The 24,995-nt window shown below is 39.4% G+C and overlaps 1 protein-coding gene across 8 annotated transcripts in view; it reads right to left on the reverse strand.

Annotated features, from left to right (window-relative positions):
• The window catches only part of MEIS2 (Meis homeobox 2), a 207,991-nt gene that overhangs the window by 171,568 nt on the left and 11,428 nt on the right, over positions 1–24,995 (reverse strand). For all 8 annotated transcript variants that reach the window (XM_046008453.1, XM_046008451.1, XM_046008452.1 and 5 more), the window contains one exon: positions 20,511–20,625. In XM_046008453.1, the coding sequence (XP_045864409.1) occupies positions 20,511–20,625 (115 nt within the window). The remainder of the gene's footprint in view (positions 1–20,510; positions 20,626–24,995) is intronic.

Below are 24,995 nucleotides of genomic sequence, written 5' to 3' on the forward strand. Positions count from 1 at the left end.
GACCTGAGTCTCAGGCTACAATGAAGATTTAGTGTTACTAAACAAAGCTGGCATCGGAAAGATAATAATCAGATCCTAGACAGCTCTCTTTAAAATTCCCAAACAAGAAATTAGCTTATATATCACATTAGTTTTTCTCTTCCCTAATAACGCATATCACATTCTAAAGAGGCCATGAAAAAGGAACTCCTATAAGGAGAAGAAACATCTTCAGCCCCTGAATGTTGCGACGCAGGAGTGAAGTTAAAACTCTTGCTTGACTCAAAGAGTTCTTAGACTAAGACTCGTCAAGATATGAAACAAAACAATTTGTTGATATCCAGTATATGAAAAAGTTGATCAAAGGGACCCCAAGGTGAGTGAGTCAATGACTTCTGAGGAGAGTATTTAGTCTACAGAAGCAAAGAATTAAGACAGTAAGGTCCAGTGATGACTTGTTATGGCGTCTCAACCAAAATAAAATATTTTTTCTGAAGTTAAATCAAAAGAGGACAAAAAATGTTTCATCTGTTTCTCCATTTAGTGTATCAAAATAAACTGAAGACTAGGAAATTAATGATGATTTTGTACACATCCACTTATTCTCAGGGCTGAAAACAAACTGCCAATACAGAGATACTATATTTAGCATGTAATGTGGATAAGAAATCTTTGTGTAATTATGTGAAAACACATCATAATCTGTAATACTGTAAACATCCACAATTATAAACAAAATCGATATCATTTACAAAAATCTAGAAGAGACATTATGAGCCATATTAGGGATCCTATAGTAAATGACACAATAAGACACATTTACAAAGGCAAAGTAAATTGAGAAGTTAAAACAAATTTAGGTTCATTTCTTATTGGTATGGAAAACAAAATAAAGATTTTTACTTTCATTAGTTTAAAAACTGAATAATTACTCGACTCTCAACTTAATGCTAAGTGGGTAGATGCCATCGGCGTTGTCCCAGAACTTATGCAAAAGAGGATACAGGAAATTACTTACGCACGGAAAATTTTTATTGGATTGGAGTATCAAAGGCTATTGTCTTTAAGAAATCCTGAAACTCTATAGGTTTTAAGAACGTCAGGATTAACTTCTTTTTAAACCACAAACCCAATCCAGAGTAAAAATCAACAAACAAGTACAACATTTCTAAAGAGGGAATAAATTATCTATTGTCTTCTATCATTTCTCAGGCAACTAATTCCCACCGAAATGTTGAATGCAAAGATAACTAGATATTTACAATGTACTTTTTTCGATCTTTACAAAAGCATACAGAGCTACGATGAACACAAGATACATCCATGGGCTTCTACATGATTTTGAAATTATGCTGTAATACTCTTATTCGCATGATTGCTCATGATGCAATATTGCCCAGAAGTTTTCGAGATTGGGTCAACTATCCATTAGAACCACTTCCACCGTCCCAGTTCAAAGCAGAGCCTCTCCAAGATGTGTCATGTAAGTTCCGGAAGCCCCTCGGCAGGCACTTTATTTAGTGTGCTGCAGGCAATCACATGTGAGGTCATAGCACCTGGGCAGATGGCTTCATGCTTTTGACACTACTATAGGCACTGAATACATCTCTGGAGATTTGTCAGGAATATCCCTGGAACTCAAGAACTAAAGACAGTGTCAAGACATCCTTTAGAGAAAAAATATTGCCAAGGAGAAGAGGAAGCCCTGATTGGTTCTGTTTTTATTCTTTATTTAGTGGGCAGGAAATAACTTTCTCAGAATACTGAGGATACCTGCAAGGAATTCAGAAGCTTTGAAGAATCTGAACTGTACATGTGACTGACACGATGGTTTGAATACTGCAGAAGTACCTTTCAATTAAAGAGGGTGGTTTTATTTTACAGCTTCAGTATTTTCAAGCCAGATAAAAACAAGATGCTAAGCCCATTTAGAGCTAAGACAAAATCACTCTGACTCCATTTTTTTTTTAAAGCCCATCTAGTGAGCACTTCTAGTAGGTGGCAGGGGTAATTAAGTGGTATTGGTGAGCAAATTAAAAAGGAAATTGAAATGAACAGCTTTGAGAAAGCCTTTTTATGCACACAAAAGTATCTTTTAAAAACCCACAATATGAAATATTCACTAACTCTCCAATTTTTTGATCCAGTTGAATATGTTACTAATGGAATTGGTAGATTTTCTTTGGGTGGTGGACATCTTATTATCCCTAAAGCCAATGAATGTTTGATGCAAAGAGTAAATAGTAAAATGCAAACAAGCATTATTTACTTAGATAGGAAGTTGGCGATTATGAAATAAGAGTTTTAGCAGGTCTTAAAAGAAAAGGAGTCTCATTATTTTATGGTTCAATACCTCTTGAATTCTTTGCCATTTCCAAGTACAAGGAGAAGAGGACAAAGCCTTTAGAATGTGCCAATTTAATTTCCGACCTCTCCCTTTTCTTTTCAAAGAGTGACCCTCAAGATCTGACCAGCACACATGGGGGAAAAAAAAGAAAAAGGTGGAAAAGAAATTACTTTTTCAAAGCATAAATCACTGATTTAAAATCTTTAACAAGTGGCATATGAGCACTCAGCTTCCCGTTTAAGTTGAGGAAATAAAAATAAAATGTTGTAATAAAGAAATAATAGAAGGGTGGCAGCCCTTTGATTAGAGGGATGACGTGGGGGGTTTAATGACTTTCTCAGGACAGTCAGTTGCCTTCATTAAATTTTACACCGTTTATGAACCAAGTGCCTTTTTATGCAAAACATACTTTGCAGGTAAAGAACATGGAAAAAAAAACTAAATGGCCTGTCTTAGTTCTTTTGCTTCCTTTAGCTATGGTAACAGGAAGTAACAGAACCTCTCCCAGGCCACACCACCCCATCCAGGAAACGGAAAGAAATCTGAGAGATTTTGGGGAATCAAATGAAAGGTTAGGTAAAAACAGATCAACAGGGGTGCCTGGGTGGCTCAGTGGGTTGAACCTCTGCCTTTGGCTCCAGTCAGAATGTCAGGGTCCCGGGATCAAGCCCCGCATCTGGCTCTCTGCTCTGTGGGGAGCCTGCTTCCCCTTCTCCCTCTCTGCCTGCCTCTCTGCCTACTTGTGATCTTTCTGTCAAATAAATAAAATCTTAAGGGAAAAAAAAAAAAGAAAAAGAACAGATCGACAAACAGAAAGGTAACACTAAATGTAAGGTACCACTCCGCAGATGTAATCTGGATTTTGAGTGATATTATTTTTTTTTAAATATATTTATTTATTTAACAGAGAGAGCACAAATAGGCAGAGAGGCAGGTAGAGAGAGAGGAAGGGAAAGCAGGCTCCCGCTGAGCAGAGAGCCCGACGTGGGGCTCGATCCCAGGACCCTGAGATCATGCCCTGAGCCGAAGGCAGAGGTTTAACCCACTGAGCCACTCAGGTGCCCCTTGAGTGATATTATTTAAAAATTCATAGAGCACACTAGAGCTGGAAAAGGCCCAGGAGTCCCCTAACATCCTCATCAGACAGAGATCGGAAGTCAGTCTGTGAGAACTTAAAGAGGTGACAATATTATCAACAACCAACACCAAAACGGATGGTTATTACATGCCAGGCATACATTTCACCTCATGCATTCCACCAAACTCCCTTTTGAGGTAAGGACCTGGGCTTCAGGTAAGTTAGGACTAGAACCTAGCCCAGGCTCTCCCTCTCTAGATTCTGAGCCTGTAACCTCGGGGCCTCATCAAGCCACCCCATTCTGGGCTTCCGAGGAGCTAACTGAAGAGCTCCATTCAGATTCTGGGAGGCTGAACTCACCCCATCCTGGCCTTTAGGTAGACAATAATAATTTGAAAGTGCCAGGAAGAGGAGTGGGACAGCATTTGACTTATCACCAAGGCGTGGTCTACAAGAAACAAGAGAATTCTGGCCTCATGCTTCTCCTAGATTTTTACCCTTTCCTGAGGCTTCTTGGCCTGCAAACTCCGTCTCTGTATGTCTGTGTGAGAGGATAAGGACCAGGGTAGAATAGAGAAGCAAAGTATCTGAAGCTATTATTCTCATATTTTAGAAATCACATTGTACTATATCCTGAAGTAAGAATACACAGAAAGTGATGCCGTCTTAAAATTCAAGTTCAAGTTATGGAACCAAACTAATGAAGAGTTAATGATCACATGTTCCTCCTCCTCATCTGGTCTACACCTAGAGCTCCAAATATATTATCTAATCTAAGTCTCGCATCATTTCTATGTAGGTGTGACAATCTTCATTTTATAAATGAAGAGATCAAGTTTAGAGAGGTTAAATAAATCACCTAAGATCACACCAGGTGTGGGAGGCAGGATTCAGACCAAGGGTTAATCCCATGCTCTTACAAACGAAGTTACAAACTTTTGAACTCTGAGCTCTCATTTCTCTCAGGCAGGATCTCCAGGCATAACCTTGTACCTGGTTTCTTGAACCCCTACTCAATTCTGATGAATGTGTCACAGATGTGGTGACTAACGCTTTGACAAATTCAACCATTTTGGGTGCTAATAATCCTAATGAGGAATTAAACCTTAAGTCAATGTTAACAGCATCTACTAAGTCACTACATACAGTTAGCTACTAATCAGCTGTCAAACCGAAACAACGACTTGTTCCACCAGTGTCTATTTCCCACCACTGATGGGCGCAGCTAGCATGCGGGCAATAGCGAGAACTCATCCATTGAGCAAGCAGTAGGTAAGAGCCCCCATAAACAAGAGTGATTTCTCAACTGTTGTTCTCCTTACCTCCTGCTGTCAAGGGTACTGTTAAAAACTCAGCAAATGTGATCAGATGACAGGATAAATAAGGAGACCAGAAAGTTTAAGCAAGTAAAAAATTTTTTAAAAAGTACATTGGGGCACCTGGGTGGTTCAGTCAGTTAAGTGTCTGCCTTCAGCTCAGCTCATGATCCTGGGGTCCTGGGATAGAGACCCACATCAGGCTCCCTGCTCAGCAGGGAGTCTGCTTCTCCCTCTCCCTCTGCCTCCCCCTCATGCTTACTCTCTCTCTCTCTCTCTCTCTCAAATAAACAAAATCTTTAAAAAAAAATTAAAAATTAAATTAAAAAACTAAATATGAAAAAAAAAGTATATCCATGCAGATGACAAAGTAAAAACATCACAGACTCTGATTACAGTCTCTAGAGTGATGCTGTGTGGGGCAAGAAGATGTCGATGAACTCAGGGCTTTCACTACTCACCTATAAACCAGCAGGTTTCAAGGGGTCCCTGACAACATTCAATGGGAAGCTCCCCTGATATTTCTGTCTTAAATGTCCAGCATAGGGAGCAATACAGCAATGTGTGAGAATACCGATTTTTACAAAGTCTGACACATTACTTTTCAGTGTCATTTGATTTCAGCCAGGGTCTATTTTTTTTTTCCCAGCTGAAAGCAACTCATGCTATATACTGGCAGAAAAGAAGCAACTAGAATTCCAATTAGAATAAGAAATATAGAGAAAACTCCATTAAGTCCTGATAACTATGCTAGGATATATAGCTAATTTGTGTAGAAGCATCGAAATCTGGATGGATAAAGAGGAGTAAATCCCTATTTTTACTCTCAGGTTTGTAAGTTGCCTAATAATATTAAAGATCATTGGCTCTCCAAATATGTCCATGCTTCTATCTATAAAATGAGGACATCCAGGACACCTGGGTGGCTCAACCAGTTAATCATCTGCCTTCTGCTCAGGTGATGATCCCAGGCTCCTGGGATCGAGTCCCAGATCGGGCTCCCTGCTCTGTGGGGAGCCTGCTTCTCTGCCTCTGCCTGCCACTTATAAAATTATAAAAAAAATAATAAAGAGGACTTCCTTTAGAGATGTTGTAATTTTCTGAGTGAATTGCTATAAACAAAATCTTGTAGAAAAACTCCTTTACAAACAAGACAAAATCGGGTTTTTTCTCACCATACTGCAATGATAGGCTTAGTTGTACTACTAGCTTCTTCTTGATCATCTCAAAAGGTGGAGAGCCAAGGGGTGCCTAACCTAATTCTTTCTCCTACAGCCCCCTCACTTGATGATCAAAAAGGATCAAAATTCTGGAACTTCTGAATGCCCCCGAACATGAAAGTCTCCCAGCACCCTCTAACGATAAGGAAGAGTTAGGGAAAAATTTACTTCCAGTAGATGCAACACCTGCCTAGTGGCAACCAGTTTTAACAGTCTGCTGAACTAGAAATCCCAGAACAGTGAGATGCAGACAGGTTGGGTTTTGCAGCTCTGATTCCCAGAAATTTCCCAATGGACAGTATGTTCTGTCCATAGCTCACCATGGAGCAAATGGGGCCCAAGCCATCCACTCCCAAATGAGGAAAGATGGTTTTCTCTCCTCCTCTCCTCCCCCCTCCATGGTTTTACCATCCAGCCTCCAACTCAGTGGCCACTTTGAAAAAAGAAAAAAAAAGTTTACTTTTGAGGAAGGAAAGTATGTCATATGCTAATTATCAAACCAAGTATTAATGTAATTCATAACTGGATTCTGTTGGGACTGCCATTTATAAATTGTTGAGAGTGTAACCATAAGTGCTTGTATTGAATCAAGCACTCGAAAGATATTCATTGGCACTTTCTTTGATTAATACAATGAAGTATAACTACAAAGATGGCTGGGTTACCAGAACATTCTGAGCGGGTTGAGCTGAACCCCATGATACTGCTGACCTTAGAGGAAATTGCCTTTTATACAACTGAAAATTGATCCTGAGCCCATGTTGATTTACTTCTTAAATACAAGATATAGGAAGACTCCGTAGGATATTAAATCCTATCTGAAAATACTTCAGTGAAAGAAGCAGTTGAGGACTATGTTCCAGAATGTGTTCCAAGTGAGATTGGTCTCCAGAGATGATACACAAAAGGGTTTCGGTTGGTAAGTGAGTCTGAGAAGATCTGTGTTCTACCCTGTGTGGACTTAAAAGGCACATTAGCCAACTAGAGGATCTGAAAATTCCCATACTAGAGGAAACCCTGCTCTACTCCTGCTTTCAATCTAACTGCAAAGTCCTTTTTTTCCCCTTAAGTAATGTCTATTTAAATATCCTTGAAATTGTTTTTCCAAATATTGAAGGAGATATATTTACACAATCCTGTTGTTAATAATTATAACGCTAAAAAAAATTTTACAAAAATATATTCCTGTATACATTTCCAGAAAGAGTTTACATACATGAGACCTTGCGAATCACAATAATTTAAGTGCTTAAATTACTTTAGAGAGAATGTTGAAGTTCTTTTTTCAAAGCTATTTAAAATTTGCTTCTTCATTCAAAGAATATCCGCTTTTTCAAACAGACAGTATTACAGGCAAGTATATGGGTCTGCTATTTTGACTGTGGAAGACATGGAGAATTCGTCATTGGCATTCAAAAGGAAGGCGATTATGTCACTACCCCCATTCAAAAATCTTCAATGGGTCCCTATTACCTACTAGATCAAGCACAAACCCCCAGCCAGCTTACTATTCAATGTCCTTCACAATATGGACCCAATCCTCCTTTCAAAAAATAAAATAATAACAATTATTGAAGGTCTCCTATGTTATTAGCACAATGGGGTGGGGGAGGGGAGTGGGACCTGAAGGGGAAGATGTCTAAGACATGGAAATTGTCCTCAACAATCTTCCAAACAGGAAAATAAATAAGTCAAGCCACCAATAGCTACGGCAGAGAAAACCTGATTGTCAGAAGAGAGACTCAAAAATGGTGCAATAAGACTTCTGAAGAAGGAATTTACTCCTAACTAGATGAGTCTGCAGTTGGTAGTTGGTTCTTCCAGCTTCCTTTCCACAGCTAGTACTTCCTAGATATAAATGCAGGATTTCATTTTTAGGTTCTTCGCCGTGATGGCAATAGCACAGGATCAGTGCTCAGCTTTTTATTTATAATGATTTAATTACTTATTCCAGGAGGAAAAAAAGAAGTTAGTTTAAAAGCAACCTCTAGGAAATTGGAAGGGGAGGTGAACCATAAGAGACTATGGACTCTGAAAAACAACCTGAGGGGTTTGAAGGGGCGGGGTTGGGGGAACCAGGTGGTGGGTAATAGGGAGGGCACGTATTACATGGAGCACTGGGTGTTGTGCAAAAACAATGAGTACTGTTATGCTGAAAAAATAAATAAATAAATTTTTTTAAAAAAGCAACCTCTAGGGGCACCTGGGTGGCTCAGTGGGTTAAAGCCTCTGCCTTCAGCTCAGGTCATGATCCCAGGGTCCTGGGATCAAGCCCCACATCGGGCTCTCTGCTCAGCAGGGAGCTTACTTCTCCCTCTTTCTCTCTCTCTGCCTGCCTCTCTGCCTACTTGTGATCTCTGTCTGTCAAATAAATAAATAAAATCTTAAAAAATAAATAAATAAAAGCAACCTCTAAATAAAAAATAGGTATAATGTTTTATTAACTACAAACCAAGCATGAAATTACTGTCATACTACATAAGTCATCATTTCGTCTGTAGCCACCCCAAATCGGTGAGAGATTATTTATTATGCCCATTTCACAGATACTCAGTGGAGGATTAGAGGCTCCCCCATGACTGGTGACAGAGGTGAGGATTTAAAGGGAAGCAGGCAATGACAGGGGCCCTGTCTTTAACTACAATGTGGTTTAACTGCCTATAAACACTCTGCGACCCCCAAAGAATCGTTATTCACCTGACATGCATCACAAATTTCTACTTCAACAACTTCATGTGTGCGAATGCAATTATTGTCCTCCTTTTTTCCCCCCGCGGATGGATGTCTGTACTTTGAAACTCATGGCACGGAAAAAGAAGACTATCTAGATTGTGGCACCTTCATCGCAGGAGAGAGGCTGGCATGTTATTTTGGACTGTCGTTTTTTGTCTGTCCTACCTGTCATCTCTCCATCCGTCCTCTCCCCTCCGTCTCCTACTGCCACTGCCTTAACTCGGTCCTCAACTGTCTTCTGGACTAGGAACCCTTAGTCTATATTTTGTCTTGTTTCCCTCCAACGTACTCTCTTTGTTCTAAAAGAGCTTTTACAGAAACGTAAATCTCGCTGCCATTCCTTTTTGCTTAAGTTACTTTAATGGGCTCCCCCACTTCCCAGAGCAAGGTTGCCCTGGAGCGTGGATTAAATATTCAGATTCCCAGAACCCCCAGTCGAGAGCCTAAATTCTGTATGGCTGAGGTCTGCTTGGGAATGCATATCTACAGGCCCCCGTAGGAGCTGCTTATCACCAGGAAATTTGGTAAGTATAAGCTTCTTAGTGTGGTAAACCAGGATCTTCACTTACCACCCCTAATGGCCTCTCCAGCCACCTTTTCCCCGTGCATTCTCTCATACGACAGCAATGTCCAGCCCTGGGTCTGAACGCACCATGTTGCTTCACACTTCCAGGACTCCGCCTGGCCTCCATCTATTCCCTATAACCTCTCTACCTTGCTCACCTGAAACACCTGCTGACGGCCATCAGAACCTCTCAAAACATCCCCGCTTCTGGGAAGCCTTCCTCAGGTGTTTCCAACAGAATTAATTACTCCCTCTTCTAGAACGCCTTACAACTTGTATGCACTGTTAGTAGCGCGTCCATTTACCTGTTTACATTTCTGAGTACTAATGAGTATAAAGGGAAGAGGCGCCGCATCTTACCGGCTTGGTATCTCCGGCAGCTAGGACAGGGCTTGGCACTAACTGTATGGTCAATCAATGTCGAAGGAAGAGAATATTTTGAGGGATTCCACCATTAGTCACCAACATCGACTTTTAAAAAGCCAATGTTTCCTTGAGTCCTCACAACCAACCTGTGAGTTAGTTATTACTCCCATTTTACAGGCGAAGAAGCTAACATGGAGGGAGATCGCTGCTTCGAAGCGGCAGGGCAGAGATGAGCGTTCTGAGCTACCTGCCTGCTTCCAGAACTGACGTTCTCTCTACACCATGCACTTCCTCCGTGCCAAGAAGCCTTCCGCCATCCACGCCCCCAAACTGACTATCTGCCTTGCCTAAGAGTTATTTATATACTGGACAGGGTGCCTCCTGCCTGGGAGATGGTCAATTATTGAAAGCAAGGATCCTTGTAAATTTCACATTTTTATTCCCAGAGTGTCTTGCTCAATGAAGAGCTTCATACAATGAATTTAAGCAGCACGTATTTAGAAAAGGTCTTGGGAGTGAGAGCTTCCTGTCTCCAGACAGGTGCGTGGACCTACGGAGTAGCCCCAGTGCCCAACCCTTCATCATAAAAGGATACCAGCGAGGTAGATTGGACAGGTTTTTAATAATCTCTGAATAGCAACTTTTCTTCATCACTCACATTTAGTACATAGAAATTTTGGAGGTTTTATTTTAGCGGATGGCATTTATTACAAATGTGAGTTGGAAGAAAAAATATGAAATTTTACACTCTTAGTCTGCTTTTGTAAATCTTCAGTCTTAAAAAAAAAAAAAGAATGGTTCTGAGGCAAGAGTAACATCTCTAACAGGCAGCGAGGGTGGGGAACCAGTGGGCAAATATTCCGACTAGAGGGTAATCAGCTACATCTTATATAAATTACCAGTCTAAAAATCATTAGAACCCAGTAAAATATACTTAATTTTAAAATGCTCCTGAAAATTATTTAGACCCTTTGGAATGACTTGGAATATATTTCAGGAGAGGGTACGGTGTCAGCCATTGTACTGATTATCATGTAGTACTGTTGTGCCCGTGAAGTACAGAAATTCCAACAGAGGGGTTCTAATTGATTAGATAATGGAGAAGTTGCTTTGTGTTTACAAAATACACTTCATTCTTAACTGACTGTACAGTCATCTGATACTAATACATCACACCTTAGGTGTCCTACTACTAAATTGTAACATTCTTCCATCCTCAGAAAATAAATTCTAAAGCCTTGTTATTTTCTTGATGAACTGAGAAGAAAAAAAGCTCTCCTGGTAAACAAAAGCAAGAAACAAAAAATATTATCTCACTACATATTATAACTAACCTGTAAAATCAAGGAACTAAAAATACTCACATTCCACCCCAACAAACAAACAAGCAAACAGACAAAATTCTGCAGCCTCTCTCTCTGTTTAAAGATAAAAAGCACAAATAAAAAATAAGACCCATGAATGTAAACATTAGATTCCTGGAACCTGAAGTGACTATTGCATGATGTATAGAATTGTCCATTCACTGGTTCGTACACCTGAAACTAATGTAACATTGTGCATCAACTCACTTCAACAAAAACTAAAATCAAAGACCACCTGATTCAGTTCTATTTTACAGATGAGCAAAAGTCCAAAAACAGTTAAGAGATTCATCCAAGACCACAGAGCTAATTAATGTCAGCATTAGGCAGGGGAACAGGGAGGGTCAAAGAGCTAACAATCACTGTTTCCAGCCAATGTTGTACTCTTGACACATAAAATCTCAGTATAATCTCCGGGACAAAGCTGAGGCCAAGTAGTTTTCCCCCCACTTTGCAGATGGAGAAACTGAATCTAGCAGATATTGTAAAACCGGGATGTGAGCCCACGTCTCTCTGCCTCCTAACTCTGCCCTTTCCAGTATAACCCTGATCTTAGAGCCCAGGCCTCTTGACTCACAGTCCAAGATTCTAGACAGAACCTCAAGCAGACGAGAAAGCGCTCCCTACCAGGTTTTTCTTGCATCCTACAAAATAATTACACTTGCTCAAAAGCAAACTATGAAAAAAACGGGGCGACATATGTAGAAAATCAACAAAAGCATGTGGGGTCTAAAATTCAAGAATTACTTCCAGACTCTTTACCTGTCTGTGAAACCAGTGACTTCCCCCAAGGTCAACCTCATCCTAAACAAGGAGTCCAAGCAAATGGACCCTGAGTTAATCATGGGAAACCATTCACCACATTAAGCCATTTCCCTTATTGGGTTTGCCATTACTTTAAAGACCTATCTATACACTTACTTTCGTAAAGATAAATAACATAATGAAAGGAAATGCCATCCCCAAATTCTGACTATCTGTGTGTAATTTAAGAGAACATTAAGAGCAAATAAGACCAATCCTATTTTAAGTGTTATCGTAAAATACTACTTAGAATAAGAATCTAAAGTTTATGAATGTACGGATAACCAAAAGATTTCTAAGTTTGAGTTGTGGGTCCACTGACCTACCTAAGCCAGTGTTATATACGACAAAATGTCGGTAAAAGAAAAACAATTTTTATTATCTCTCAAGGATGTAACAGAGTCTGATCAAATGTATCAATATATTCAAAATAGCTCATTTATGTGCAGGTACACATCACAGAGTCAATAAGAACAAGGTTTTGATTAATGTGTCTACCTTAAAAAAATCTGCGGATTTGTTTATTGATTCAAAAGTGGATCTACTATTATTGCTAGATGGTTGAATAAATGATAAGCCCTACAAAGGAAAAGCAGAGAGAGAAAACCAGGAACCAAGTAATTATAACACAAACGGAAACTATGAAAGATGCCATGATCGAATCAGAAAGTGCTCGTGGGGTGCAGAGAACGGGACACTGGCCCACACCTGGGTAAATCAGGAAGGCTTCACAGAGAAGTTGATATTAGCATTGGATTTTTATCAGTAAAGAATCCCGTAGGCAGAAGAGAGGCAGGAACGTCCTTTCTCTCTGTTTCCCTCCATTATTTCCCTTTTCAAGACCTAGCTTTTCAACCAGCTGTCAGACCTTACTGCTGGATATAGAAGCAATACTAAGATGGCTTCCTTTCATCTTAATGAAGATTTTGGTGAAGTCTCAGAGTTGTTTTCTTGCTGGTCATTGGAAAGGGAGTAACTCAAAACTACTGAGGGATAAATTTGGTAGAGAAAAGGGTTTCTATTATTGTCTGCTGTGACATCAGAATATTTCTAAAGGCCAAAATAAAAACAAATGTCAACAGAGGAAGACGAATTCTCCCACCAATCATGCCTCCCCCCTCCTCCGCCACCACCCCCCACCCCCACCTCTCCCACAAAACAAGACGCATTTCAAGAAACTCTCTGAGGGCAGAAATATATGAAAGAAAGAGGAAGGGGGGAAAAGAACATGGCATCATTATAGACTCTTCTTCTGAAGCAAAGTAAAGACAATGAGGAGAAAAATAGAACACGTGTATTACAATGTATAGCACCATACAGCTGTGTTTGATGCTCTGGAGGGCTTCAACAAGTACTGTTCAGCCAAAAATCAATTGAAAAATCAGCATGATAACAGAGCATGAGTTGCCCTATAATAGCCTTAAGACCCCCAAGGCTATACAAGTCCCTTTCATCTGCCACACTGCACTGACTCAAGGGGAACCTCACTTCCCCTCCCTGAGTACTATGCCTAGCTGCATTTCTAACCTACTGTTTTACCCTCCCTGGGAAAGGGGAGCGGACAAGGACCAATGATGATTTACAGTGGATTTTAAGATTTTTTTTTCCTTTCTGCCTTATTCTTTATCTTTTCTTGATATTTGCACTCAAATTCAGCCGATGGTATTAGTCACAGGACTCTTTCCACAATATTAAATGGTCAGGCATAATCTCAACAACCTCTTAATAATACTGTTTTTTAAATGCCTTAACTAACAGACATTAAACTGCCCCTTAATAAAAATCAGAGTTCAGGCTTATGCAAATGTGGCGTGTAAGCAATTCACAGCATTGTTATAAATATACATATACAGTTCATTCCAAGATTTCATCTCAATATTTCTTCAATCACTTCCTCACAATGTCTGGTTTGTTCAATTTATATTTCTACTTGGCATTTGGTGCAAACCCCCAAAGATAAGATACATCTGTCCCTTAGTCACAAATCTTGGCATTTTTACCTTAACTCAATCGTGAAATGATTGGTTGAATATTACCTTGCTTATTAACAGGATTTCCTCATAATAAAACACGTTATTTCCAAACTTTTGAATGTGACATGAGATGTACCAACTCAGTAGTGACATACTATGGCTTAAGAAGGACATATAAACACCCTGATCCGTGTGAGGGAAGGAAAAGCTAATTGGAAGTCAGCTTCCCTGTGATTATCAGCTTGTTTATGGGGAGGGAGGACTCCTCTGAATGGCACTGTAAATTCATCCCTGCTTATGGCATTAAAACCAGAGTTCATTTCCACCAGCTCCCCCCAAACCCCCACCCAATCCATTTTGTTTAGTTACAAAGGGTTGTGCACTGTTTTCAGAAAATGACAGTTTTTCCTGCTTTGATTTTCTCCAGTTTCAAGAAAAATTAATCAGTTGCACAAGCCAGTTGTCAGATTTCACTTCCCTCATGGCAGAAAGCACACATATTCATTGTCTGCTATAAGAATAAATTTTAGCAATTTTTCCCCATGTCAATATGAATATTAGACTGACCCAATTAATATGAAATTCTTCTTTGCTGCTGGAACAGACAGTGCTGCAGAAAGAGCCATTTGCACAACCTGTTCATGATTATGGGCCATAAGGACACAAAGATGGCACACACATTTGTGGACCATCTGAATTCTTCTACGGAGCGGGGAGGGGGAGGGGGAGCAGCATGACGTTAGCGTGACTGTCGTGGGTCATGTTTTTTAATCCGTAGTATTGGACATGTAACACAGCAACAAGAGCTGATCATTTTGTTTAATCACCTTCTGGATCTTTGCCAGATGGTCTCTATTGAGAGCGCTGCAAACAGAGAGAGATGAACTGCGTCTAACACGCCACCAGAGCTTTCCCGTAAATGTCTGAGAACTGATTCCAACAAGAATTTAGTCTCAGAGCAGAAAGGGATACATTTAAAAACTATGTGCATTAACTATACTTTTCCCCATAGAATCCTCACTTGGCATGAATAATTTACCCACTCTTATGCTAATGGGATCATGAAAGTATCCCTGTGTCTTTAGTGCAGCTATTCTCAGCTTTCAGTAATTACCCCACCCAGTGAAAATAACATGGCTTCTGCATTGAACGGCAGACTAGTACCTGACAATTAGAAAGATCATGGCTGACAGTGGAAGAGTCCAGAACTGGACAGAGAAACCCTTGTGGCCCTCCGAGGAGTGTAGCCATAAAGTAACGCTGGCCGTGGGGGAGCCACACAGGGGGAAAAGGGTGAGAAGAAACATTTTCCATTGTTGAGCTCTGTGTTCTCTGAGTTATTACCAAGATGTTACTTGAATAAAAATATGTTCCCCTTTACATCACCAAGTGTGAAAGGCATTCGTGACAAGTTCTGAAGAAAAAAAAAATCCAAGAAGAAGAACCAGAAGAGTTATCTTTATAGCACATCTGCATTAAGTATCTTTTTTATCAGCATTGTTGAAGAAAATCTAAATAGTGGAAAATCCTCTGTGTTTTGCTTTCTGGAGGGAAAAAGGATTACTAAAAAAAAAAAAAAAAGAAGAAGAAGAAGAAGAAAGAAAAGAAAAGAAAGTAAAAGAAAAAAGAAAATAAAGAAAAAGAGAGAAAGAAAGAAAAACTCATTTTCGACCTCTGTCCACAAAACTCCATGTTAGGTAGTTCACTGTGTAAAAATTATCAGGCTAAAACATCTGGGAAAGAAAGCTATGAAACAGCAGGGAACGTGGCTGGTTTATTGTTTATCTTTTGTTTATGAGGCAGTATTCAAGTTTAATTACTACTCTAAATTAAACTCTAACTGGCATCAGGAGACATCCCTTTACATGACTAAGTTAAAAAAAAATCTAGAAATCCCAACTCTGGGTTTTTCAAGTAAGTTGATACATATAGGAAGAAATTACTCAAAATTAACAGCAATTATAGAAAGCTTTTAAGCATTTATGGGCACTATTACATGCTCCTAGAGCGTTTATTTATTAGAAGAGTTTAATTTTATTTCTAATGGTTACTATTCTAAAAAGTCCTGAAAAAATCAACAGAAATTATTTGGGTGTTTGCTGATGGCTGAACGATGGTATTCTTTTGACTTTATTGGGGCAGGGGGAGCGGCAGAGGAAAAAAAATGCAACATAAATATTCTATATACAACAGCTTCTTCTGTAAGAATGTTCAATTATCAATTACATTCTCAGAGAATTTTTTTTAATATACAATTAGGAAGACAGTAAGGAAAAGAAATGTCATTTACTTATCCTAAAAGTGAGTGACCAGTTTTGGATGAACTTAGCTCTAGGAAAAATAAAAGTTAAAAGCAACTAGCAAAAGATTATGCCAGATGGCATCTGTCATATTGTATTTAGGGTTATTTTAAAGAAATTGCCGCCACTATGAAAACATTCCATTGACGGGGTTTTCCTAGACTGAATAAGAAATCCCAGTAGAACATATTCAGGATCCACTGTGGGTAGGCTGGAGGTTTTTCTCCCTCCTTTAAATGTATAATTGGAATATTCTGGTGGGGGAGAAATCTATTTTATACCAATAGCACGCATTATAATGTCAAAAGTGTAATACTATTTTAGATGCTTGTTTACCTATAAACACATTCAATATAAAGGGGTATTTTTAGATTTTCACCACCATGACTGGTAAAGAACTGCATAATACATAAATAAATATCCAGTTCTAAAATAATAGTCTTATTGCCTGGATCATAGTTGGAGACATCAATGGAAGGGTTTGGTAGGTGGCAGAGTTGAGGGGAATTATGCTGGCTTGTGCAGCCCTGTGTCCTGCAAGATTCGAGACATACACATGCTAGTATGCTAATGTATTTAGGTTAAACTGGGTCTGGCAACAGTATGGTTAACGTGCGTGTGGTGTGCAGTGTGAGCTCAGCAGTTACTGGGCCAACTGTCTCGGTATTTCTGGGAATCCTGCCTATTCACAGTGCAGGGATTGTTCAATTGCTGCAAAATGTACAAAATGAATTTTACAAAAATGAATTGTAAGGAAGGCCCCATTACAACGATTTTGCAGCAAAGATGTCAACATCAATTTTTCTTTCATGCATAGCTAATGATTAAAACAGCATATTCCATTTGCCTAAGACAATTTATTTCATATTGGCACATCAAAATATTGAAATACAAAGTTATCTTTACTCTACCCTTTTTATTCATTGCTGCTGAACCCATACCATTGTTCAAACCAGGAAAAATAAAACAAACTTGGCACAAAATACTTAAAACAAAGGCTCATCAATATTCTCCAATTTGTCAACATCTCAATTACAGCACTGGAAAAAATGTAAATTTCATGTGCTCTAAACACTGAGGGGTCTATTCTCTTGCCAATTCACATGCGTAACTCCCATCAGCGTTAATGGGAGTTACACAAACCCATCAATAATAATAATACTTTGTACATATATTGTGCCTTTCATCTGAGGCTCTCAAAGTGCTCTATGAACAAGAGGGCTGCTTCCTAGTCTTTACTCTGGCAAAATACACAATGAAATACAAAGCAGCTTTTGACTCAGCAGGTACAGAATTAGGGACCCCAAGCCTTATTATCAAGTCCCATTTTACTGATGGGAAGCCAGACACAAAGAGGGCCAGTTACTACCCCAGAGTCCCCAGTCTGCACCCTAATTCTGTCCCTGAAAAACCAGATTTCTTTCTTCATTCTAATGTGACTAACAAGACAAACTCCCTCCCTTTGGCTGCTTTTAGCAAAAGAAATCAGACTGAATGAAAATCTGGTTCATATTTATATAGTTTACTGCTAGGCATGTGCTGTTTGAAAGACAGAGTAAAGTCAGGTTTTACATTTTACCAAGTTTGTTTCTTACAATATTTCTAAAATTTGATTTTTTTTTTCTCTATTTGGTTTGTTGCACAAACACTAGAGAGGAAAAGATGACCTTTCACCTGTGTAACTGTAGCTCTTTCACTATCAAGTCATAAAATGAGGTATTTTTAGGTTCCAAAGTAAAGACGTGTATGAATCATTTTAGTAAAGATAGTCACAAAAAATATAAAGCAACATAAATGCATGTATTGTTTTATAGCATATGGCTATTAAAGTTTAATTTAAAATGTGTATGAAAACATTGTATTTAGTACAATTCATCCCTATTTTTTCTGTTTATCATAATTTGTTTTGAAACTGAGTCGTTTTACAGTTTTCCATATGCCTGTTGTGCTAATAAATTCTGAATACGCATGAAAACTCTTTTCTAAACTACGAACTTGGTTTCCAGTAAAACATTATGATATATTTAATACGAGGAACATAAATTTCCCTCCTAGGTTTCCCATTATACAGCAAGATTTAACCTAGGATAAGCATATGTGATTTCAGTCAATATCTCTGTTGACTTTGCCCTGCAGCAGATAATTAATCTTTCCCACAGAAAGCTACTCTGGACAATTCAGTGGGCCACATTTCAGAATACCTTAAATACATGTTTAAAAGACTAACATAGGCCTGAGTATGACAAAATACCTCAGAGCCCGGCCTTCCAAATTTAGTCTGCGGTAACAAACAGAATACCCTCAGACATGTGTTTGGGGACCACTGATGTGATAAGCCAGGTAGGAAATTCTCCACGCCAAACATTCCCTATTTTATAGGAATCATAACTTCTTTTTGCCCCTCACACTTTAATACAATAAAATGACTGACTTCCTAGTACTCGCAAACATAAGCTACCATGTCCATTCTTTAATCCCACGGAGATAGGATAAAAGGAACAAAATCCTGCAGGGATCAAATCCTTCAACATGGGATAAGTGGGTGCAGCTATCCACAACATAGAGGTTTGTGGGCCTCTCCTTTACCCAGTGTATCCGTCTCAGAACTTTCCTCTTTTTCTGACCACCACCAACAAGAAAACAAAACTACCCGAAATGATAAAACTCCATGGCTTGCCTATTGCGGCCAACGATTTCCGCTCCAGACCCCAGGGTCTTCTTGCTCCCCCTCTCCTTCTCGCTGGTCCTTTCCTGCTATCTCCCTTGCCATAACTCAACCAACCCAACAGAACCAGTCAGTTTTAAATTTCAGTTGGGACCTTCGTGACCTGTTAATGAATCTACAGAGAGGAGAAAAACTCACAGTGTTGAGTTATGCCTGGTGTTGCGAGCTGACTTGGAGTCAGAAATGCTTGAAGCGTTAACGTAATTGCAAGAATGTGAAAAATGAAGCGCTGGGCTCCTGAGCAAAGTGAAAGGTCAAAGCGAGCCTCACACACAACAAGTCTTTGGAAGATAGCCTCATTAGACCATTAAGCCTGCTTCTCTTTTCCTCCCTCTTTTGTCCAATGTTGAGGGTGTTTTGTTTTTATTAATAGATACCTTTCACCCTTTGTGTTATAGCAGTTAGACGTGGTAAGGAAGGTGGGCTCATCCAAAGATTTCCAGATTTAAGAACCCCGAGAAGTCCATCGCCATGATGGGGAACTGCAATTGAGCCATGGCTGTGCAGATCCACGGGATTGGGGTACACGCCATCTCCAAAATACCTTCCACTTTGGTTTTCTTAGGTACAGCCTAACTGGTCTCATAAAGACAGTAGATAAACCTCAATACATCCAATTCACAAGTTCTTCCACAATTTACCATCCGACAGTTTTCACTTCTGTATCAGTTGCAAATAATCCGGATTCTAGTTTGGACTTATTCACCGTTACTGGCATCCTAGAAGAGAGGTTTCTTTCTATACTCTTCTAGGATACTAGTAATCCAAAAACCCGTGGCCAGAAACTCGGAGTCAAGGCACTCACCCTACATCAACCACCCTCTTTTGAATGGCATAGACGGCTACAGCTCAAGCTGTCAAACTGTCCTCCACATGGAAGACTGTCTAATGCTTAAATATTGTGGCCATAAACACAGTCATAATAGAGATGAAATAGACCTAGGAGATCAGACACCATCTAACGTAAAATATTAAAAAGTAAAATCTATACACTTTCCTGGCCCACATTCAGTAATGTATCTTCCTTTAAATTATGATTTAACTATAGAAGAGTCATCCCTACCAATGTGTAATTGCTCTCTGTGCAATAGGTGAGTTTTAAATGGTAAAATTTATTCTAAATTACCCTAGGCTTCCTTGTCATCTGCAGTGGACATCCCCCTTGCCCTCGGATTATTCTAATTTTTAGGGCTTGTGACAAAAGTCACCCTGTCAGCTGAAAAGAAATGGGGACAAAAAATCTAGGAACTTCAAAATCCATCTTCCCAAGATAAAATCCCACATAAAATTCACACAGTCCTTCTAGAGCTCGTAAGAAAAGACTTGGGTATCTTATGTGCTTATAGAGGCATCCTTGCTTGATGACAGAGAACTCGGACGGTTGATACTACAAACAGAATATCCCGCTTATAGAATCATTCAAACTAGTGCATGGTAGTGGCAAAGTAAGCCTGTCATTCTATTTATTCACACGCAGAAGTAAAGTGTAGATAACCAAATTTGTAAAAGAATTGGCAGAACTAATCAATTGTTATTGTAACATCTACTTAAAGATTAGATGTCTCACTTCGACTTTTTTTTTAAAGTAATGTTAAGTTCAGAGGAAATACATCAAATACATCGCAGCTCTCTAACCTGCCACTCTCCTGTTTACAGGGAGATAGATGTACTGAGATCACAAAATACTGAAGTTATTTTAGTTATGTCTACTTTGTACAAGGAAAATGCTTGACCCTTTACCTTGTTCACTGCTGTTGTCTCCACTCTGCGAAGCATGGCCCCCACTGGAGGGCCCCGGGGTGCCTGCTGAGTGGGTAGAGGTTGCGTCATCGTGATCTCGCCAAGAAGCAGGATTCTGATGTCAGGGTGCCAAGAGATTTTTCCACAGTTACCATTTCAGCCGTAAGTGAGGAGCCAAGACGAAAGGTGCAGAGGGAGACAAAAAAATGTATACATATGAGTATTTGTGGAACGAGGCATCTTTAGATTCCATACTATGGAATGTTGTCTTGTCAGCAATAGGTACCAAAAGTAAGAACTTCTAGAATCTTGATGAGGTGATGATTAGTTACATCACTGTGTACATGTGTTTAAACTAATTGAAACAGACGCTTCAAAGGGGAGCATTTCGTTATACACGAATCATACCTCAGTAAAGTTAATCTTTAAAGTTAGGAAAATACAAATCTAGAAGTCATTTCTATTCTTGGTGTCCTAACTGGGGCACACTCTTCCAAGGAGGCCAATACTCTTGGGGGCTAATTACAGAACATCTACAAAACTCAACTGACTCCCTTAAAAAAAAACAAAAAACAAAAACCCACAGATCCAAGAAAGTATGGGGCAACCCTTTGGATCTTTCAGATGCATTGACCTACACCAACCTGAAGGATCTCTGAACATTACCAACTGATTATTACCACAAACACAGTGATATTAACCAACAAAATGAAACAACTGCGAACTGTCAGCCCACTGGACGGAAACTTCCACGTGAGCTCCATGGAAGCTTTAAATTCACAGGGCAGTGCTTCTTTCCTGGAAGTATGACTTGTTCCAGAGGGTATGTGAGGCAAACTGAGAAATTATAGCTCATGCTACTTTGCTGAGTGTATTCTTCTCCCGTTCCTCCTCCCCTTTCCTGATCATTCCCAATCCCCTGCTGTTGCTTAAAGGAAAACAGGAATTCTAATGTACAGGAAGGACTTTATCAGCACCACATGAAGGCAGGCAAGAGATGGAATTTCCTCTGGCAGAAACGGAGGGTAGGAACAGCACACGAAGCAGGCCAGCCTTAAGGCCAGAGCCGTACACTTGTCACTTGCATGTGATGACTTCAACTAAAGCCCGAAGATCTCCTGGCAAGCAAATTCTCTTTTTTTGGGGGGGGGGGGGGCAGGGGGGTTGGGGGGGGGAGATTCTTTGGGGGCAGAATAAAACAACATCAATCTCTCAAAGTCCGTGATTTTTTCTCACAAGAATTGGTAAATAAGGATTCAGACATTCCTATGGGCAGCATGCAAACATCTTGACCATCTGAAAGCAATCTTGCCATGTTGTCATTGTAATATAGTTTATTCAGAAAAAAAAAAATCAGTCTATCATTTTCTTCTACATCAACTTTAACGTATATATAGAATATAAAATTTTATCAAAATAGAATCAAGAAACCATGGTGAGACAAAATAAGGGACTATTCTTATTTGGAACAACAACAAAAAAATCACCTTTTTTTTTTTTTTTCCCCTCTGCAGGTCCACTACAAACTGACTACAAATTAATAGTTAGCATTTTTGAGAGCTGACGAAATGACCCAAAGCTCTATAGATCAGGAATAACTGTATCAAATCATGCTACTGGCACAGCCATCAGGCTAGCAACAGATTTCCAAGTGAACACCTGAAGCACAAATCTTGGGAGTCTAAACACAGCACAGGTTTAGATCTCTAGAGGTTATGTTTTAGAAAGATTAGGGAACGGAGTCGAATAAAATGAAAATCCATGTTCTGTGCCGCCTGTATTAAGACAAAGTCGTGCCTGTAATTTCTCTTTTTATCAAAGTTAGAAACCACTCCAAGAGTTTCAAGCTAAAGGCAAACAGAATACAGGGGCTCTTCAAGCTTTGCTGCCTAGTCGCGTCAGCTGTTTGCCGGATGGTAATCAGATAAAGAGCTAGAAGAATTATGTGGGAAAAAAAAAAAAAGAAAGAAAGAAAGAAACAATAGTATGGCATGAGTTTAGTCCTACAACAACACTGGCTAGAGCCTTCTTTTAGAAAATGAAATAACTGAACCACATTCACCTAGTTAAACTTTTCCGTGTATACAGCAAGTGATGTTAATTTTATGCACTGCAGGCTTTTTATTAAGCAGGCTGCTATAAAATCTCCTTACCCCTCATGAAAATTACAATAATTAACCACTAACATCTCAACTATGTTTTAAGGTAAATGTCATCCAACAACTATTATATCATCATTCAAATGAAGCAAATCTTTCTTTTTGAGCCCTAGAGTGACTTGGAGCGACTGCTCGAAAGGACTTCCTGCTACTGAAAATACTGGTTGGTCCCCCTCAGTCAAACCTGTGCTGTGTTTTTAAAAGGCAGACCTCATTCATTTACAATTCAGTGTACTTCTTCCAGTGGTTTTCTGGAGGGGGTGTTTTCTAAAGTAAAGGGGTGGGAAATAAGCCATATAAGCCAATTTTACTTTAAAAGCAGCTGATTCCTCTAAGTGAGTTGGATCTTCGGTTTTCAGCCCAGTCCTACAACTTGTTCATGTTCACTATTTAACATGCCATGCCCCCGTCTCCTCTCTTTTCTACTCCACATCCTCAAAAATTCTAGCCCCAACAAGTGTCATGAAATGTTTATTTCCGTAGAGTGTCTCAAGTATTATGACCTTGTTGGAGAGACTGACACGGACTAAGGAGAAACCACAGCATTCCTCTGATTCGAAAGCAGGAAAAACAGATGGATCTCTCTGGGCCTTCAGGGCTGTAAGGTTATCCCAAAGTTACCCCAAAGTTCCTATCCAGCTACACCATGGTGACTTGATCACATACAAAGACAAACGTTGATAATCTGGTCAATAAGGAATTGCTACCTTTGTGGTCATAAAAAATTACAACCTACACAGATAGATAAAATATAATCCTTTACTCATAACACTGTTTGGTTTTTTTCCCTGAGACTGAAATATTTGTTTGTATCACAAGCTCTTTCTTTCTTTTTTTTCCCCCTCCCTAGATAGTTTCCAAGTTTACATCCTTCAAGAACAACTGCCTGGCTTTCTGCCAAATCATATGCAGAAGTTTAGAGAGTCTTGAAACCAAAGTGGCATATGAAAGCATGTACAACACATGATGTAAGTAGAAAATAAAGAAAATGCTGAGTACACGTGTGTGTGCAAGCACTCAGGTAGACGCATTGCACTCTCCGTGTCCTGTGCTTCAACCCAAGTATCCTGAAGACACCCGAGGGCAAGGAAGGAACATGTTTCTATTCCCAGTGGCTTTAATAATTGGGAGTCAAATATGGTACTCTCCTTGCTCTTACGTAATTGCGTTAAAGAGCAGTGTTAGCAGGAGAAAAGCAGTGAATACTGAGTGGAACACAATAGAAGGAGATGGAAAATAGATACAAGAAGCTAGGTCTCCAGGGGCAGTATTTTCTATTTGCTGGGCTACAGACTCACAGCTGATAATGCAAGTTGTAATTAATATAAAAGCATGAGACAAGATGGGGAGAGCTTGTAGTAGCGAGGCCACAGGAGATCATTCTGTTACTCTCCTCTGTTTCTCATTTACACACAGCTTTCCCTAGAAAATACAATTCTGCCTGTGTTTTCTCCCTTGGAAAAAAAAAAAAAAAGATTTAGCACCATCATTGAATTTTGCTAAATCTGGGAAAGAGCACAGATAGGACAGGAGTCACTGGGCATAGGAAGCACAACATATGTGGGCCTCTTTTGTTGAGGTTGCAGATATGGTGAAAATTGTAACATTTTACACCCCTATGGCATTTCTGTGGGGACCTGCTCACGGGAAAATACTTACTAAGTCCTGGTGAATTGGTGGTATTGCCCTGTTTAAGTGATTCCACAAAGTTCGTGGTTTTCCCATTGCAAAAAAGACAATGGAGTAAAATGTAGGAGTGCTTCTAAATAAATGCAAAACTGAGAAGGGAAGTGAAATGTATTAGGATTCAAGGAGGAAAGCAAAAGCCATACTACACACTATCTAAAATGATCTGAGACTCATCTTAGACCCCGAGTGAAAATGGATGTGGGACAGGAGAGAGAGCATTAGGTTCGAATTAAGACAGGAGGTTGCCACCCCTAACAGATCATGTGTCCTTGAGCAAGTGATGCACTTCATTTCCCTGGGACTTGCTTCCTCCTTCTCTTTAAAATTAAGAACTTAGGCAAGATAACCCCTAAGGTCACTTCTACTTCTTATTTTTATAATTAAAAAAAGAAAAACTTTAAAATCAGTATTTGATTTTCTAGAAACTACACACTAACATGTAATATATAACACAAAGCCAAAATTTTTATATGAACTTGAACAACACAGTAGACTAATTCAGACCCTGTGCTTGCAGGTAGAAAGCTATAGTAAACATATATAAAGATATTTTAACCAGCAAATGAAGAATATAAGACTAATTTGACTCAATATGCTTAAACAACAAAGGTAAGATATGCTTGCATCACTATACACA

The sequence above is a fragment of the Meles meles genome, chromosome 6, assembly GCF_922984935.1.
Source record: "Meles meles chromosome 6, mMelMel3.1 paternal haplotype, whole genome shotgun sequence".
Classification (NCBI taxonomy): Eukaryota; Metazoa; Chordata; class Mammalia; order Carnivora; family Mustelidae; genus Meles; species Meles meles.